The sequence below is a fragment of the Triplophysa rosa genome, linkage group LG5 (genome assembly GCF_024868665.1).
Source record: "Triplophysa rosa linkage group LG5, Trosa_1v2, whole genome shotgun sequence".
NCBI classification, from domain to species: Eukaryota; Metazoa; Chordata; class Actinopteri; order Cypriniformes; family Nemacheilidae; genus Triplophysa; species Triplophysa rosa.
The window spans coordinates 4,575,225-4,592,243 of NC_079894.1; the positions used below are offsets into that span (position 1 = coordinate 4,575,225).

The 17,019-nt window shown below is 42.8% G+C and overlaps 1 protein-coding gene across 1 annotated transcript in view; it reads left to right on the top strand.

Annotated features, from left to right (window-relative positions):
- Window positions 1-17,019, top strand: part of brinp2 (bone morphogenetic protein/retinoic acid inducible neural-specific 2) — a 107,158-nt gene that overhangs the window by 61,585 nt on the left and 28,554 nt on the right. Inside the window, exon 6 of the mRNA XM_057333004.1 lies at window positions 3,065-3,301. Within this exon, the coding sequence (XP_057188987.1) occupies window positions 3,065-3,301 (237 nt within the window). The remainder of the gene's footprint in view (window positions 1-3,064; window positions 3,302-17,019) is intronic.

Here is a 17,019-nt window from a genome sequence, read left to right on the forward strand (position 1 = left end):
TTCTTAAAGGGATAGTTCACCCGAAAATGACAATTCCATCATAATTTACTCACCCTCTTGTCATTTTAAACCTGTACGACTTTCTTCCGCAGAATTCAAAAGAAGATATTTTGAAGAAAGTTGGCATCCGAACAGCGGCGGCACCCTTCACTTCTATTGTATGGACACAAAACCAATGCAAGTGAATGGGGGCCGGTTGACAACATTCTTAAAAATATCTTCTTTTGTGTTCTGCGGAAGGAAGAAAGTCATACTGGTTTAAAATGACAAGAGGGTGAGGAAATGGTGACACAATTTTCATTTTTGGGTGAACTATCACTTTAAGATTTATGATTGGAATTTAAACGCGTGTCTCCTTACATGCTAAACTGGACTAAAAGTTATTTCACCTGTATCAAGATTTGTTCAACTTTGGTCACAACTTATACCAGAGTATACAAAACAGGTTTGTGATGGCACTGCGTCGCACTTTGTTTGCTTTTCTTTTGCTTTGTTCACCTGTTGAAGATGTTCTACTAAAGCTTTGTTTGTATTCAAAGAGTGGAATTCATACCCATCTCTATAAGGACATCAGGTCTTAGATATCACAGAGGGCCGAAATAATCCCCAGTATAATTCACATTCCTCTCTTTCTCTTTAAAGAGGCAGAGATTGTGGAGGAGAGGGCACAAGAGCAGCTATTTAGCTGTCTCCGGAATGAAAGCCATCCAAGTCAGTCTCTTTTATGCAGTTCCCCACACTGCTCGCTCTGTACCCAGCCGAAGCCAAAGGCTTAGGAGGAAGACTGCATCTAATTACGTCTCTTGTTGTTCTCAATTCGAGGAATAAATGCTGAGGATCGCATCATAAATATTCGTACCGGGAAGAGAATTTGAAAGGGCTGAATTTGAAGGAAAAAGACATTGATTCTTTTTTGAAGGATGTCAGACCTGCTAAAGCTGTGAAGAGCGTTTTCTCGGATAATATAATTAGCAGGTGTTCAGCACCCACAGCTGAGCCGTGAAATCTGAATCTTTCACATACGTGGTGTAGTGATGTATTCAGCACTGAATGCTTTCATTGATAGCCGAGTATTGATCAGAGGCCTCAGGACATTGCATCAATCAAATGATAGAAGGGGTTTGCTTTTTAAAATGTATGTGCATTATTTATAACGTATGTTTATTTACGTACAGTCCATGTTATTTACAAGCAGGGTCCATGCAACTCTGCTGTGACGTGTGTTGCATATATTATATTGAAAAACAGATGATTAATTCTAAAACGAACAGAATGATTTAAAAGACAAGTAACAAAATAAAAAAACAAATATTGTTATAAATAAAAAAACATATTAATATATTTGTGTAATAGAGATGTCACAATATCAGATTTTTTACTGCATGGTTAATTTTCGATAACAATATTATCACAATAATAAAAAAAAAACGATCTGTGTTTGTTTGTCAGTCTATATTATTATACTATAACAATTTATATTATATTTATTGTATTTAAATATTTTTGTTTATATTAATTGTGATAAATAATAATCTACTCTACATGGACTGTTGTTATTGATTCTTTGCGGAGGTCTACCGGAAGTTAAGTTTGGGCCACATAAATTGTCAATAACCATTGTGAAAAAAATATTAAATGGTTGCTGGATTATTTACGATATCATCAGATTTGTAGTATTAACATGATAACGATAATCATGGTTTTTAATATCATGGTTATTGACAGTAGCAAAATTTTTGTTTTAATATAAAAACGTTTTTTAAAAATACATGAAAATATTTGTTGCTATTCAATTTGCCCACCTTTGGCAGGTGTGGCCAAAAAAAGTAACATTTTTGGGCCCTGTTTACAATTGTACTACCTTGTAACAGCTTGTTCCAAATCGTTCAAATAATCAATAACTATGTTCCTGTGCAAATGTCAATTCTCTCATTGCCTGCTATCAACATATCTAAACAGGCAGCAGAATTCCACAGTAGCCTCATTGATTCTCTGTCTGCAGCGGGCCTGCGGTTCATGACAGGGGTTTACGGCCGAATGACCTTGCCACTGAGATTGTTGGTCTTTATTCATTCCATTAGCCCATTACTGCGCTGACATCGCAGACCTCTGTCCCACATACAGCTCCCTTCACTGACGCTGCTCGAGCAGTCAGCATGCCCGTCTCTCTGACCCACTTAACATGCTGTCTGTTTTCAGCCTCCGTCCTGTATCGCTGAGCCAAAGGCGGGCTGTCAAAGAGCGGTAACACGCCTCCACTGCAGGGGCGCTTACTCGGAGGAGGCAGAAAAGACAGCGTCTCCTCAAATACATTCGTATGGAATATAATCTGCATTATTAAAAATAAACCTTCTGTACAGCAGTAATTTTCGCTGAGGGCCTAAAGTCTAACATAGTGTGAATGTGAGAGAAAAGAGCAAAATACAGGTAAAGCAAAATCTGTAATTGACCAGTTACTGTGTTAATGGGATGATGCCCATCTACCATGCAAGCATTTCTCAAATGGATGGAAACCCAGAAGAAATATGTCTTGCTCAGAGGATGCGCTTTCATAGAGAGATTAGTTCTCAATTGTGTTACCTTAGTATCTTTTGTCTCAACTTTTCCCACAATTTGCTTCTATAAAAAACAAAAATAGATACAAATAGGAGGACAGTTGTTGAAATGTGGCAAATCATGTCATTTCAAGCCTGTATGACTTTCTTTCCTCTGCAAAACACAAAAGAAGATATTTTGAAGAACAATATTTGAGCAAACCACATTGGCCCCCATTGACTTCCATTGTATGGACACAAAACCACTGAGACATTTCTCAAAATATCTTCTTTTGTGTTCCACAGGAGAAAGAGTCAAATGCAGATGTTTTATATTGTGTTTTTTTGACCAAACATACAACACTATCGTGTAACCCGTAAGGCACATCATTCTGAGGTTGAGGTTGGAAAACCCAGTAGACTGTGTGTTGTATTTCACACAATATCTCATCTAGCATTTGAATCAAATTTCAATGCGGATCACAGTGTGTACCGTGACATTCAACTGAGTTTTCTCTTTCCACACGCAGGTCTACAGGATGTGCTTCCCGAGTACCTGCGGAATCGTTTTGTGGAGGCGGCCCTCAGTTACGTGGCGTGTAATTCGGAGGGCGAACTACTGTGTCGCAACAATGACTGCTGGTGCCGCTGCTCTACAAAGTTCCCCGACTGTAACTGCCCCTTCGCGGATATCAAAGCCATGGAGGAGAGCCTCAGAAAGAGCAAGGAGTCCTGGAGCAACCTCAACAATGAGTTTATGGAGTCAGGTAGGTTCACCTAATCGTGTTATGAAAACTTCCACATAGACGTCGTGTCCTGACGGGATTAAAGGGGTGAGGGAGTGTGGGAGGGATAAAAATGACAGGTGAATCGCATTGGTTTATCGGAGTGGTGACAATTGATGGATATACTGTCAGCATCTGTATTCCCTCAGCGGCTCTTTCTCACAGGGATTCAGGCTTCACTGCATTGTAAACAGCAGCAGTTTGTAAAAGTACTCAGCGCAGTAGAATTGGAAAGCGAGCAGATATGGCATTTTTCCAGAACAGGGTAGAAAACACAGCTTTTGGGGTTAGTAAAATGAGGTAATGACCCACAAAATGTTGAACATTAACCTTTAAATGGCAAACCAAAATACAGTTTCAAAACCTACTTTGTGTAATTTTAGTAAATAAAAGCGTTTGCCTCTATAGACCACTTAGCAAAATGTACGGTAAACACTGGTCCAGAAGCACTTCCATTGTCATTTATTTGATTTGAAATTATATATATATATATACTGTATATATATATATACAGTACATATTAGTTAAATCTTAAAAACTTTTGTTTGACAATTTGATTCAGTTATAAATGTTCTATTTGTTGTTTTCTGTTTAAACGTTTGTGTATTGTTAAAAAACTGAAACAGGAAGTTCTTCTGGACTAGCTTTGTTTATATTTTCCGAAGTGGTCTATATCGCCATCCCTTTTCCAATCATAAAATTGCTGGTTACTGTATGTAGTTATGTTTATAGCATGTTTGAAATCTAACTGACATTTCCCATGAAATCATACCTGACAGCTCAAATTATAAATCATTATTATAAGTTTACCGTTGTGAATCGGGATAAGGTAAGAAGACAGTTTTGTCTGCTTCATGTAGGCTACTTGAACAATAACAAATTTTGGTATATTTTTAACCAAAATAGTTTCATATGGTAGCTTTAAAAGTTCTGTGTGTAGATTGTAGCGGCATCTATCGGTGAGGTTGCGAATTGAAACCAACGGCTCGCTCCACCGCTCACTCCTCCCTTCGAAACACTACGGTGACTGACACAGGACCAAAATGTCATCATGTTTTCGCTTCTTTGCTGAAGGGGATCATTTATTTACTAAACGCGCTCTGTGGAGCAGTTTGTCTGTTTAAGGATACTGTAGAAACATGGCTTTCACAGCATCTGAAATGTTGTTATGGTCATTCTTAAATGCCTGAGCAAAGTCGTCAAGTTTTTCTGTAATTGCCTCTTAGAACTGTCACGACTATGTTTCCCAAACAGCAGGCCTCCACAAAAGCACCGCATTTATTGTGTTTCATAATCGTCTGCTTGCGCAAGTGTTATTATATAGGAAAATTATTATATTCAGTGGCTTCTCTTACTTTTCTTACTGATATTTAGTGGCAGTTTAATAGGAAAGTGACGGCTGACTAGTTGGATGGAAACGGTGCTTATTCGCAAATGTTTTATGTAATATTCCAGTTTTGCACAGAAACACACGGGATTCTCCGTAGCACGAGCACGGAAGGTGCATAAAGCCATGTTTTAAAGGTTGGAAAGCGATCAGGTTTATTGAAGTGCTGTGTATTTTCGTGTTAATAGTTTTGATAAAAGTAATTTCAAGTTTAAACTGCGTTTAGAAGCATACAACGCTATTCTCGCATCTGACCTTATGTTTGGTGCTTGCATTCATCCATGATTTAGCTAAAGACAATAATAGGCCTATTTTTTAGTTTTTGATTTACTAACGGACAAAAATTACTTGTTTAACTATATTTGTTTTCACAGCCAAATTATTTACGATTTATTATAGATGTGTGTCATCATTACACGGCTTTTACGGCATTGTTTCTGCATTTTGTTCACACAGGGCGCTTTCCGGGACTGATCCAGTTAATGTTACTAGGTCCCCTTTCCGGAATCACTTTTTGGATCAATCCGTGATGCGTTTGCGTTCACAGAGAAAGCACTCTGGCAATTTTTTGGCAATTTTCTGGGATCAGCGGGCTGTGTGAATGGGGTTTAATACAGTCACCATACACATGCAAAAGACATTAGCGGTGGCATAAAGGTGAAGGATCTGTACAGCGAACACAAGGGCTGGAGGTACAATCCCAGTTGTCCAAAGAGATGGAAAGTTAATGAGAACTCAATCCTGCTCTTATTACCATTGTGTCCATAGGCAAAGCACTTAACCCCGTGGTGCGTCAAGGGGATCGGCTGTGCAATTAGTGCACTGTATGCCGCTTTGGATAAAAAGCATCTGCTAAGTGTGAATTTCAGGAAACAATAACAAACCCTCACAGACTGAATGCATTACAAATGAGGGAAAGCCGGGGCTTTTCATTAACCGTCACTCAAACTATTCATCAGGTGGGGAGCCGGTGAGTACCATCAAAGAACAAAATATGCTTCATTTGATTTCAAGTACTGGTGGGTGTTGCAAGAGGACCGGTCTGATAAAATCTGTGATTTAAAAAATGTTGGTGAGAGAGAAAGACAAGGAAGAGGGAGGATCAAGAGAGCTGTAACCCAGAAGAGGGAGAAGTGAGGAAAGATGGCAACTCGGGTTTTTCTCCCAGCCGAGCATTTCCACATTCAAAGAATGATTCAATCAGGAAGATAAACCCTGACTGGCTTTAAAAGCCCCTGCTGCTCAGTGATGGAGCATTAATGAAAGCAGCTGAAATCCTTTTAACCGCGCGGCTGTACTCATAATAACGCATATCTCCTTTCAGCAGGTGAAGTGCTAGGCTTGGAAAAAAGGGTTATTTGACCATACTGTTCTCTTTCATCATCTCGTGTTCGAGATCCACCTATGGGAAGGGCATCCGTACCTGACCTCTGCAGAAGCAACCAATTGCACCAAGTCTGGCTAGACAAACAGAAGCGCGCAGCCAATGCCAGGTAAGGCCCCACCCCCTTACCTGAGAGTATATAAGGTCTGCCTGCGCTGCTCTTCTTCAGTTGTCATTCACTTCTTGCGATCTATGCTGTAACACAGTTCGGTTGGATTTTCGCTGCTCACTGTGTGTCTTCAGGAGGACATATCGTCTGATCAGCCTCCGCCAGACGTGACAGTCGTCTATTCATCCAGGTTAGCTGTATTTTTCGCATCCTGAGCCGCCCACGCTCGTGCTCTTTTTTCACCAGCTCCCCCTTTACTTTCCACGGCTGCCCGCCACGGAATTTAACAAGTTTTTTGCCGGTATGTTGCTCTCTAAATTTGCCACTGCTCCCGGGAACAGCTCATCACGGGCCTGACCTGCCGCATGCGGGGCTCTCATCGCTGCTAAGGACTCTCACGAGCTGTGCGTGGTCTGCTTGGGCCTCAAGCATGCAGAAAAGGCTTTGGAGAACCCAGAGCATTGCAGCCATTGCCTTGTGCTGCCAAAAAAGCTCCTGCGGCGTCGACTCAAAAGTTGCCGCTACTCAGTGTATCGAGCTCGGCCTTTCTGACTCGGATGGGGGACACGGTGACGGCAACGACATCACTTAATTGGGCTGACCTGTCTAATCCTGCGTTCCCCGAAGAGGGTATCTTCGCGGGCAACCTCCCGTTCGCCGATGAACCGGCTGGTTCTGGCGATTAAGACGACGCGGGCCATCCCTCTCTCTGGTGTTCCCCAGGTTAACCCCCCACGACCTTACCCCAGTCCATCCTCCTGGACGTGTGCGAACGAGCGGCCACTCGCCTTGACTTTGCGTGGCCGGCTCCGCAGAGCACCACCAATCAGGAGAGGGATGTGTATGATGGGAAAGTGCTGGGACCCCCTCCCGGCCCGAGGAAACCACTCTTCCACGTCGAAGCACGTGAGGCACTACTGGAGGGACCTGCTGAACCTCAAAGACGGTCTCGCGGGTCTGGAGGTGAGAGACATGGCAGCTCTCGGATTGGGTGATCTCCCCGCTGTCGAGCCGTCGATCGCCAGGCATCTCAACCCCATCCAGGGAGGGCTGCTCGCCCCCCAAAGCCGGTCTTGCCTGGCAAAATGGACAGTTTTTTGCCTCCGTTCATCAAGCCACTTACAAATTCTCTGCATTGGCTGTCAGGGCTCTTAATGTTTCATCCCTGCTTTCCGCTTACCAGGCCGAAATTTTGGAGGATTTGGGGCAGCAGCTGGACAAAGGATCCCCATCGCCAACCTTGTGGAAGGAGATCCTTATGGTCAACGACCTCGTCCTCCGCAATGCTCGTCAGGCTGTTCAAGCTTGCAGGCGCTCCATGGCGCTTTCTGTGGTAGGGGCGCATGCTCTGTGGCTGAACCTGTCGGGACTCCCTGACAGTGAGAAGAGGCATGTTGCGGGCGCTCCGGTCGAGCCTAGCCAGGCTCTCTTTAGTCCCGCCGTGGCTTTGATGCAGCAACAGTGCGACGACAAAAAGAAAGAGGACTAGGCTTTCAAGTTGTGCCTCCCCAGGAAAGCAGCTCCGCGTCAGTTGCCCACTGCACGTTTGCCTAACCCCCCGTCGCGGTGCGAAACCCGCATCATAGCAAGGAGAGACCATGCATCAAACCCCCTCCACGGCAGAGTAACCCACCCTCTGCTAAACCCTGGGGAAGACCGTCTCCCTCCGCGACCGGAGAACCCCCAACCCAACCCCTACCGACTCGAAACGCAAGCGGTCGGCCTGATGTCCAACCGTTGGGGGCACAGAGTCCTCTTTCGTTGGCTCATCGTGGCCGAATCGGAAGAGAAAGTGCTGCGGCACACCTGCAGCGTGCTTACACACATCACATCTCTCGGGTTCAGGGTGAATGTGAACAAAAGCAATTTTACACCCAGTCAGAGTGTGATTTTCCTGGGCTTGGCGCTTGGAGCTGAGCTCGGTCTCCATGCGAGCGCGTCTCTCCCAGGAGTGTGTTCTCTCTCTAATGAGCTGTGTGTCGCAGTTCAGAGAGGGGGCGAGAGTGCAGTATCGCACATGCCTCAGATTGCAGGGTCTTATGGCTTCAGCTATCCAAGTTTTGCCTCTGGGACTCCTGAGAATGAGAGCATTCATGAAATGCATTTTGTCACTACATTTCAGCCCGTTACGCTATCTCTGCCGCTCTGTAACAGTGACGCGCGCCTGCACGTCGGCTCTTCGACATTGGAGGGATGCGGACTTTTACGCACAGGGAACCCGTTTGGAACGGTAGTGATGCGGAAAGTCGTGACGACAGATGCGTCCTTAACAGGCTGGGATGCGACCCAGGAGGGCAGAATAGTGAACGGTTTGTGGCCGTGCAGACTACGTTCAGCACACATAAATTATTTAGAGCTCCTCACCATATGGAAAGCTCTGAATTATTTTCTGCCTCGCCTGCAAGGACATCATGTGCTCGTACGCTGCGACAATACCACAGCGGTGGCATATATGAATCGCCAGGCGGTTTACGCTCACAGAAACTTCACTATCTAGCTCACAAGCTTTTGGTGGAGTGGGCGCAGACCTATTGTCTCAGGCGAGCGGGGAGATTTATCACCCACACCCGGACAGGGTGGGCCTGGCCCGTGAGAGGACAAACTTAAACGTGCTTGGGCTTCACCCGCGTGTGGTTGCTACTATACAAAATGCCAGGGCCGTTTCTACACGGTCCTTATATGGTTGTAAGTGGCAAGTGTTTGAAGGGTGGTGTGATGGGCACGGTCTCATATCTTATCAGTGCTCAGTTCCTGATATTTTGTGTTTCTTACAGGACCTTATGGATAAAGGCAGGTCACAACTTTCCACAATTAAGGTCTACCTGGCAGCTATTTCTGCCTGTCATGTGGGTTTTGAGGGACCAACAGTCGGGCAGCATCCTTTAATCCGCAGAATTGGCATCAGCCAAACGTGTCAGTGAGCTACATGCACTCTCAGTACATCCTTCGTGCACTAAATTCTCTCTGAGTGGAGAGAAGGTTTTTCTTAAGCCTAACCCGGCTTTTATGCCTAAGTGTTTCCCTGCATTGACTTTGGAGGTGTTGGAGCTGTCCGCTTTTCACCCTCCGCCTTTTTCCTCTGTAGAGGATCAGAGGCTGAATGCTCTGTGTCCTGTTCGTGCATTACAGGCATATATGTCCAGGACCAGTGTTTTCCGGAAGAGCGACCAGCTCTTTATTTCATGGGCGCCCCCTCACAAGGGGAGTCCCATATCTAAGCAGCGACTCTCACATTGGCTTGTGAACGCTATAGCCTTGGCGTATGAATCAAAGGGAGTGCAACCCCCAGGCGCCATCAGAGCTCATTCCACGAGGGGCTTAGCTGCCTCTTGGGCTTTGTTCAGGGGAGTATCACTGCAGGACATCTGCTCTGCTGCCAGTTGGGCTTCTCCCCATACATTTGTGCGTTACTACCGATTGGATGTCACCAAAACCTCGGTAGCACATTCTGTTTTAGGAGTGGGGTCTTCATAGTCCATTCTTGTTATATCCCTTTACCTTCTGTTTACACATTGTTGTAGTAACGAAGGTTGAACGGGCCGGTGGGCCATGCACATTCATGTCACCAAACATGCATTCACATTCCTGCCTGGGTGTTATATATGTGCTGCTGGGTTAATTACATGTGTGTGCCTCATACATGTTGCCTGTCCTGCATGTGCACAGCGGCTATGTGTGTGCATCAGGGTTGCCAGGTGCATGATTATGGGACGCGTCAAGCACCCAACGCCCCCACAACCCCCCCAGTGACCGTCCTTTTTCTGGCTTTCAGTACCTCACTGTGAGTGTATTGGGCAATCGGAGAGCTGTCCATGTCTCTCCCATAGGCGGATCTTGAACACGAGATGATGAAAGAGAACAATAGGTTACTTTCGTAACCCCGGTTCCCCGAAACATTGAGTGGAGAGATCCACCAGCTTTGCCCCGCTTGCTGCACGAGAAGCGAATATATTTACTGAAGAACAGCAGCGCAGGCAGACCTTATATGCTCTCAGGTAAGGGGGTGGGGCCTTACCTGGCATTGGCTGCGCGCTTCTGTCTGTCTAGCCAGACTTGGTGCAATTGGATGCTTCTGCAGAGGTCAGGTACGGATGCCCTTCCCATAGGTGGATCTCTCTGCTTGATGTTTCAGAGAACCGGGGTTACGAAAATAACCTGTTGTTTTTTACCCTCACCCCATTGTCAAGAGGCCAGAGAGTCAAGAGACAACATTGTTCTGAATTGAAAAAAATATTTGTCTTGCAGGATGCTCAAACAATATAAAAAATCAGAAACTTAAACTAAAAGTGCGTATATGAGTGTTTCTGGTTTAACTAAAGGGACTGTTGGCTGCTTAAAATCTTCTCTGTGAAAAGTTGGTTGAAAGAAAACATATTGAATGAAATATTCATCACAAGGCCTGGAATTAAAAGCTAATCATGTCCGTGATCTGCCTTCAAGTGAAATTTGGTATAATGTGATGGTGTAGATTTTTGGGGTTTGTGTGTGATTGTAATTCTACTTCTAGGGAAAAAGTTGGATATGCTTGGGGGTGATAGAAAAACAAGGTCAAAGCAAAGTGATTTAGTGTTTTAAATCTAAATATATATGTACAGTATGCACACAGACGGTGGCCAACTAAGGTCACAGTTTGCTGGATATAAATACTGTTGAAAGTGAGATAACTTTATTTTAGTGCATACGTTAAGTATGTTTTAGTATGATTTGTTTGTGCTCCAGTGAGGGTTAGTTTAAGGGGTGGGGTTGGGGGCTTTAATATAGCTTTTTTTCTAATAATCGTACGTTTATTACAAGCCTAACACCGTGTCTACACCGGACGCGGCGCGATGCAACAAAAGATGAAAGAACGCATTAGAACCCATTATAATTTTACATTTTGTCCACACTGGATGCGGCGCGACTCGATAATCCCATTATAACAAGCTGCATCGCGCCGCGTCCGGTGTAGACACGGTGTTAGCCACTTCGTATATTATTTACGAATTCATGTGAGATCAGGTTGTATTTATTACACAGCAGTATTGAATGCTGATCTAGTCTGTCATTCCTTGATAACAAGGTTTGTTTGTTTTATTTTGTGTATTTTTGAGTTATTTGAATGCTTATCTGTGTCTGCCCATTTAATTGAACTGTTTTGTATATGTTTCTGAGCTGTAGGGAGCGCTGTTGTGTCCACACAGAAATAGCGAACATTTTACTACTTTAGTTATTCCTAGATTCGCCATTACACAGGGTCATCCGGGTACTACGATTCATATTGATGGCACAGTTTAATATTACACATAAATTAAATATAAATATGCTTAAATGATAACATATTAAAATCATATGTAAAAGATTAAACCTAATTGCATTGTTTGAACTTTGTGTCTTCCCTTAAAACTGCATTCATTACAAATTACCTAATGAAATATTGCAAAAAAAATTAATATCCAATAATTATTTTGCATGCGTTGCGCTGAGTACTGATCACCCTGTTTATTCTGTGAGAAACCGAAAGGTTGCCGGTTCGATTCCCAGGGCAACGACCTGCTACCCCTACTTGCTCCCCGGGCGCTGCAGTGATAGCTGCCCACTGCTCCGGGTGTACGTGTGTTCACGACTTGCTGTGCGTGTGTTCACTACTCTCTGGATGGGTTAAATGCAGAGGTCACACTTCGGGTATGGGTCACCATATCTGACTGATAGGTCACTTTCACTTTCATTCTGTCAAAGTCCATCCCACCGAGGCAGAGGTCACATTTCGGGTTTTTGGGTATCAGTCACCATATCTGACTGATAGGTCACTTTCACTTTCATTCTGTCAAAGTCCAGAACGGCCATCCCACCGACGGCCTACGACCATGACCGGGGGCAGACCGGCCATCTGGAGTATCGGAACTTTTCCCGGTGGGCCGTAATGGATGCTTGGGCCGGACAGACAGATGTTATTAACGCAAATGCACGCAAAGCGAATGCATTAGCGAGACGGACACGTAGGACGCGGTGTAAATATCACTTTATTTACTTTATTTTATGAAACCTTGCTACGCATATGGAATAACCGTTTTTAAAAGCAATAATTGGATTTTATAACAGCTTAACACCGCATCCTAACCAAACGCGATGCGATGAAATTCCTTCGATAAGCAATTTGTTTGTCCATACCGAACGCGAAAAGGGGGCGGGACGCAACAATCAATCACAAAACACAGCCAATCAGAAAAGTTTTTCCCTGTCCACGCACCCTCTCACGCTGCAGCTGAAGAGTGCACAAAGAGAAATTCGTCCTGTTTTCATGAGTACAGTGACGCCTCACCGGACGCTATGCTATAATTTTAGAATCTAAACGTATGTAATCAAATGTATATAGCCTGTCCTCATCCATGTTTGGCGATTAATATTCATGAGGTGCAGAATTTACATCGAATGAGACCGTTGTGTGGGCGGAGCTTTCAGCTGCGACGTTGCAGAAATAGAAACCGTTTCTAAAATAGAAGCGGCCGTTGCTCGTCGCGGCTGGTTAGGACAAAACCTCTGATTAACATGGAAAAGATACCTTTTATCGCGTGGCGCAGCATCGCGTCGCGTTTGGTTAGGACACGGTGTAATCCAGTCATCTTCTTTGACAGGTTGATAATTTGGAATGAGGACAGTGCCACGCAAAATAGATAAACAAAACAGAACAGAACAGAACAAGAGCCTCTGGTTAGTCTCCCAGCCTCCTACACTGTGCATTTCAAACAGGACAGATAAACACAATCACACACCCACACAGCAATACAATCAGAGATACTTCACCAATGTGAAATCATTTCCCTTCATATTCTGCGCCTTAACTTTGTTCACAAACCCCACGCATTGACCTTTTCTCAGCTCGGTATTCTTATCGGGTGGCTTTCGGAACCATGGCGCACAATGATTTTCGCACCTCTCGTTAAACCTCCATGATTGATCTTGTTTACAACAGTAAATCCAGCGTTTGAAGCCAAAGGTTCTGGCAGTGTGCGCATTCATAGTTCTTCATCCTTCAATTCACAGCTAGATCCGTCAAACTCTTCCATTATGTTAATTAAAAAGCTGGTTGTTGTTTTTTACATGCTACCACCAACAAATAGCCCTGGCAACATGTTTATCCTCATCAGAGTCTGCCAATGGAGATTTTCACTGGGGTTGTGTCCATTTATGGACTCAATTAGTCATTAAAGCACCCACCGCTCGCACTTAGATAAGACCCTTTTGCTGTTTGAAAGTGACAGATAGCAATAAACAACAAATGCGAATTGATTTCTTTGGTTCAATAAATGGCACCCACTTACCAACCACTGAGATTGTATTAAGAGGATTACACATATTCTGATATATCCGTGTCTCCGCACTTGACATTTAAACAGGTTTTCAAATGTCATTAATGGACAAAAACTAAAGTGAGAGCTAGAATTTTGAGAATTTTGATTGTTAGTTTAGTTTTGTGTTAACTGTGGTGAACTGTGGTGAACAATGTCACAAGTAATAATCACATGTCCTTGTTTGGCATTTGATTCATGAAATGCTGGATTTAAGATCAGCATTCTGTAGCCATCTTTAAGAATCGGCTGAAAGCACATCTCTTCCGTCAGCACCTGCCCGATTAGTTCGATCTCTTTTCTACTCTTTCTATACTAAAAATAAAAAAAAGCTTTACTGTGTATAATGTGGTAGGCTATATGAGACCAGTTTTATGCGCTTATGCTTTTTGTTGTCCTTATGTTGTTCCAATTGCTGCCATTGTTTACCTCATTTGTAAATCGCTTTGGATAAAAGCATCTGCTAAATGACTAAATGTAAATGTAAATGTATCCCGTTATCTCATGAAAGAAGTCAATCAAAAGTGGCATGGTTGATGTGGTGGGGATTAAATAATAGCATATTCTCGGCTCTCCAACATGTGCAAGATTTTACAAGTCCATTGACTTCGGGTAAATCGGCTAGCAGAACGAATGAATTCACCCAGTGATGATGCTGGTTAGTCTAAGCAGGGATTATACAAAACTGTAGCCCTGTCATAAACATGATATGTCCCCCCAACTAAATCCCACAAGTGCTTCGCTTCCCCAAAGAAGCTGAAAAAGGCTCAGCATAGGTCGACCTACGCATCATCGTGTCACAAACACTGAAAATACCAGTTTCTTATTTAATTTCTGCATGTTGCTTGGGGAAATAATTGGGGTGGATTTAGGAAATGAATTATTCATAGCGCATACTTTCTTTCGGCTTGGCTGTTGTCGTTAATTAAGTACATTTAGCAGTTCAGATCCTAATGGGACGTTCAGGATGTCAGGCCATTGTCATTTTTAAGCAGAAAAGCAGGTTGATTATTGATATTTCAAGTTTTCTCTTGCTTCAAAATTACTGCACATAAATAAAAAATGGTAAACATAAATAAAAAATGGTAAATGTGATTTATGAAAATGCATGCAAATATACTTTGTAAATCAAAATACTTCTCCAAAATTGTTAACTAAGCACACCTTGACTGTGTTCTGTTATTCTGTCTTTGCTGGCAGAGGTGTTGATTTTTTTCAAATGTGAACAATGTGTTTTTAACGTTCAACAAAATCCAACCTCAGGAGTGACGTAAAGTCACCCAACAGCAATGTAAAAGACTGACAGCATAACAAGACAGATGAAAACTGATGTAAAAAATACAAAATACATGTTCCTAAATACATGCTCAAATGTTACTGTTGTATTGCTTAAAAGTAAATATCAACTTGTTTTCTTTGCAGTATTTGAGTTCTGAAAAAATTAATAACCTCCAGTTTTCATTTTCTGCAAATGGAAACCATACTTTTATTTGAAATTTGGGAGGAATATTGTTAGTTGTTCACAGAATGAAACAAAAATTATAATTTTACCTAAACACATACCTAAAAATAGAACATTTAGAAAATTGTATTTATGATTTCCCCAGTCTAACCTTATACTCGCACACCTAAGCCCAGAAACAGTTGCATCTCAGAAAAGTCCAGAAACTTTTGTAAAGACTTTCCTGAAACTTTGCGAAGTTGCTGACAGGAAGTTGTTGTCGAGCAAGGGAAGCGGATGGCCAAAGCTGAACACATTTAGTCAGACAGAATTTCTTGAGAAATGCAAAGCTTGTAGCTCTTGTCAAAAGCTCTGGAATGCTGATGACACTTCCTGTGGTGAAACGCACCGGGGCCAGACTGACAGAGAGGTCCTGGCCTAGGGACATGAGCTTCAACAAGGTCCAGTGTTGGACAGTGTAGGTGATTACAAAGGACTCTGTGGTTGTGCATTTACTGGTGGTGTAAGACAGCTCCACAACACGCTGACAACATCTCACGCTTGTTTACACATAAACATGTCATAACTTTATGCCATAGGACAGGGGTCCTCGACCTTTATTAAGACCAGGGACCCAGCGATGGATAGAAAGAAGGAAGAGGGACCCTTGGTACACATCTTAAAATTGAGAATTTGAGCATGGCCTATACACGAAAACAGTACAATACAATCGAGTTTAGATATACTTTATGATGCTTACATTACAAATATATAAAAAAATGTTTTTGGCGTGATTCAGTTTATGCCATTTAATATACGTTTTAATATTTATAATTAAATTATTTTATATAATTAATATAATTAAATAGCATTTTTGTTTGATGCCTAATTTCATTTCAGAAAAAAAACATCAAAATTGATGAACCACTGATGTACCACCACAGACCCCCTGCTGAAGACCCTTGTCATAGAAGAACCTTTCTTAAATATTTCACAAAAACCTTTTCTGTATTTTTACAATTTACTTATTTTAAAAAATTGCTTGACCAGCAATATTTGTCTTTCCTGCTTTGGCACGTTTTCTAAAAAACATCAAGTTCCTTGTTTTATTAGCCAATAGGTTTTAGATTATATTACTCCCATGAGCCGTGTGATTGCCATTCGGTTGCGATTTGTCACCTTTTACGTATATGACCTCAGTTAATAGACATGGCGTAAAAGTCACAAAGGCCCAGTTTTGAATGTATTTTTAACAAAACTAAAAACCATGGGGAACTTAAAGGGGTGATATGACAGGGCTAAAACAAATATTATCATTTGTTTTAGATGTAATGCAATGTGTATACACGATTTAAGGTTCAAAAACACTGTATTTTCCACATACAGAGCATGTTTGTATCTCCTCTTTGCCCCGCCTCTCTGAAACGCACAGATTTTTAACAAAGCTCATCGCTCTGAAAAATGAGGTGTGCTATGATTGGCCAGTTAACCAGTGCGTAGTGATTGGTCGAATACTGCAAGCGTGTGACGGAAATGCAATGCCTCTTACCATATTTGGATCAGGTTCCAAAGCAATTGTACTGACAGCAGGTACGCCCACCTTACTTGCGTATACATTTGGGCGGTCTTAGTCAAATCATACCACGAACTGAGGTGGATTTGTGGGGGTGTGGTTACACGAGGCGTTTCAGGCAGGTCTGGGTGAGCATTCGCTTTTGTTCAGACAATTTTTGCTATTTTACTAATACATGCATGGGCAACTTATAACACACCAAAGACACAGAAAAACACGTGTTCGCGCCATATGACCCCTTTAAAAATAAGATCAAGAATTTCCTTAAAAACATAGACAGCTGAAGGGTTTGTGTGCGGGTGATTGAGCACCTCCAGGTGGTCTTGCATCAGCTGTCTTTAAGATGAACCGAATTGCAAACTGGTGGCTTTCTCCAGGTATGTTAGACCTCCTGGTTATTCCGAAGCTCGGTCACATGCCACTCCCACTGACTGGTGGGAAGCCGTGTTTCACACAACTGCATATATTTTCTACATTGATA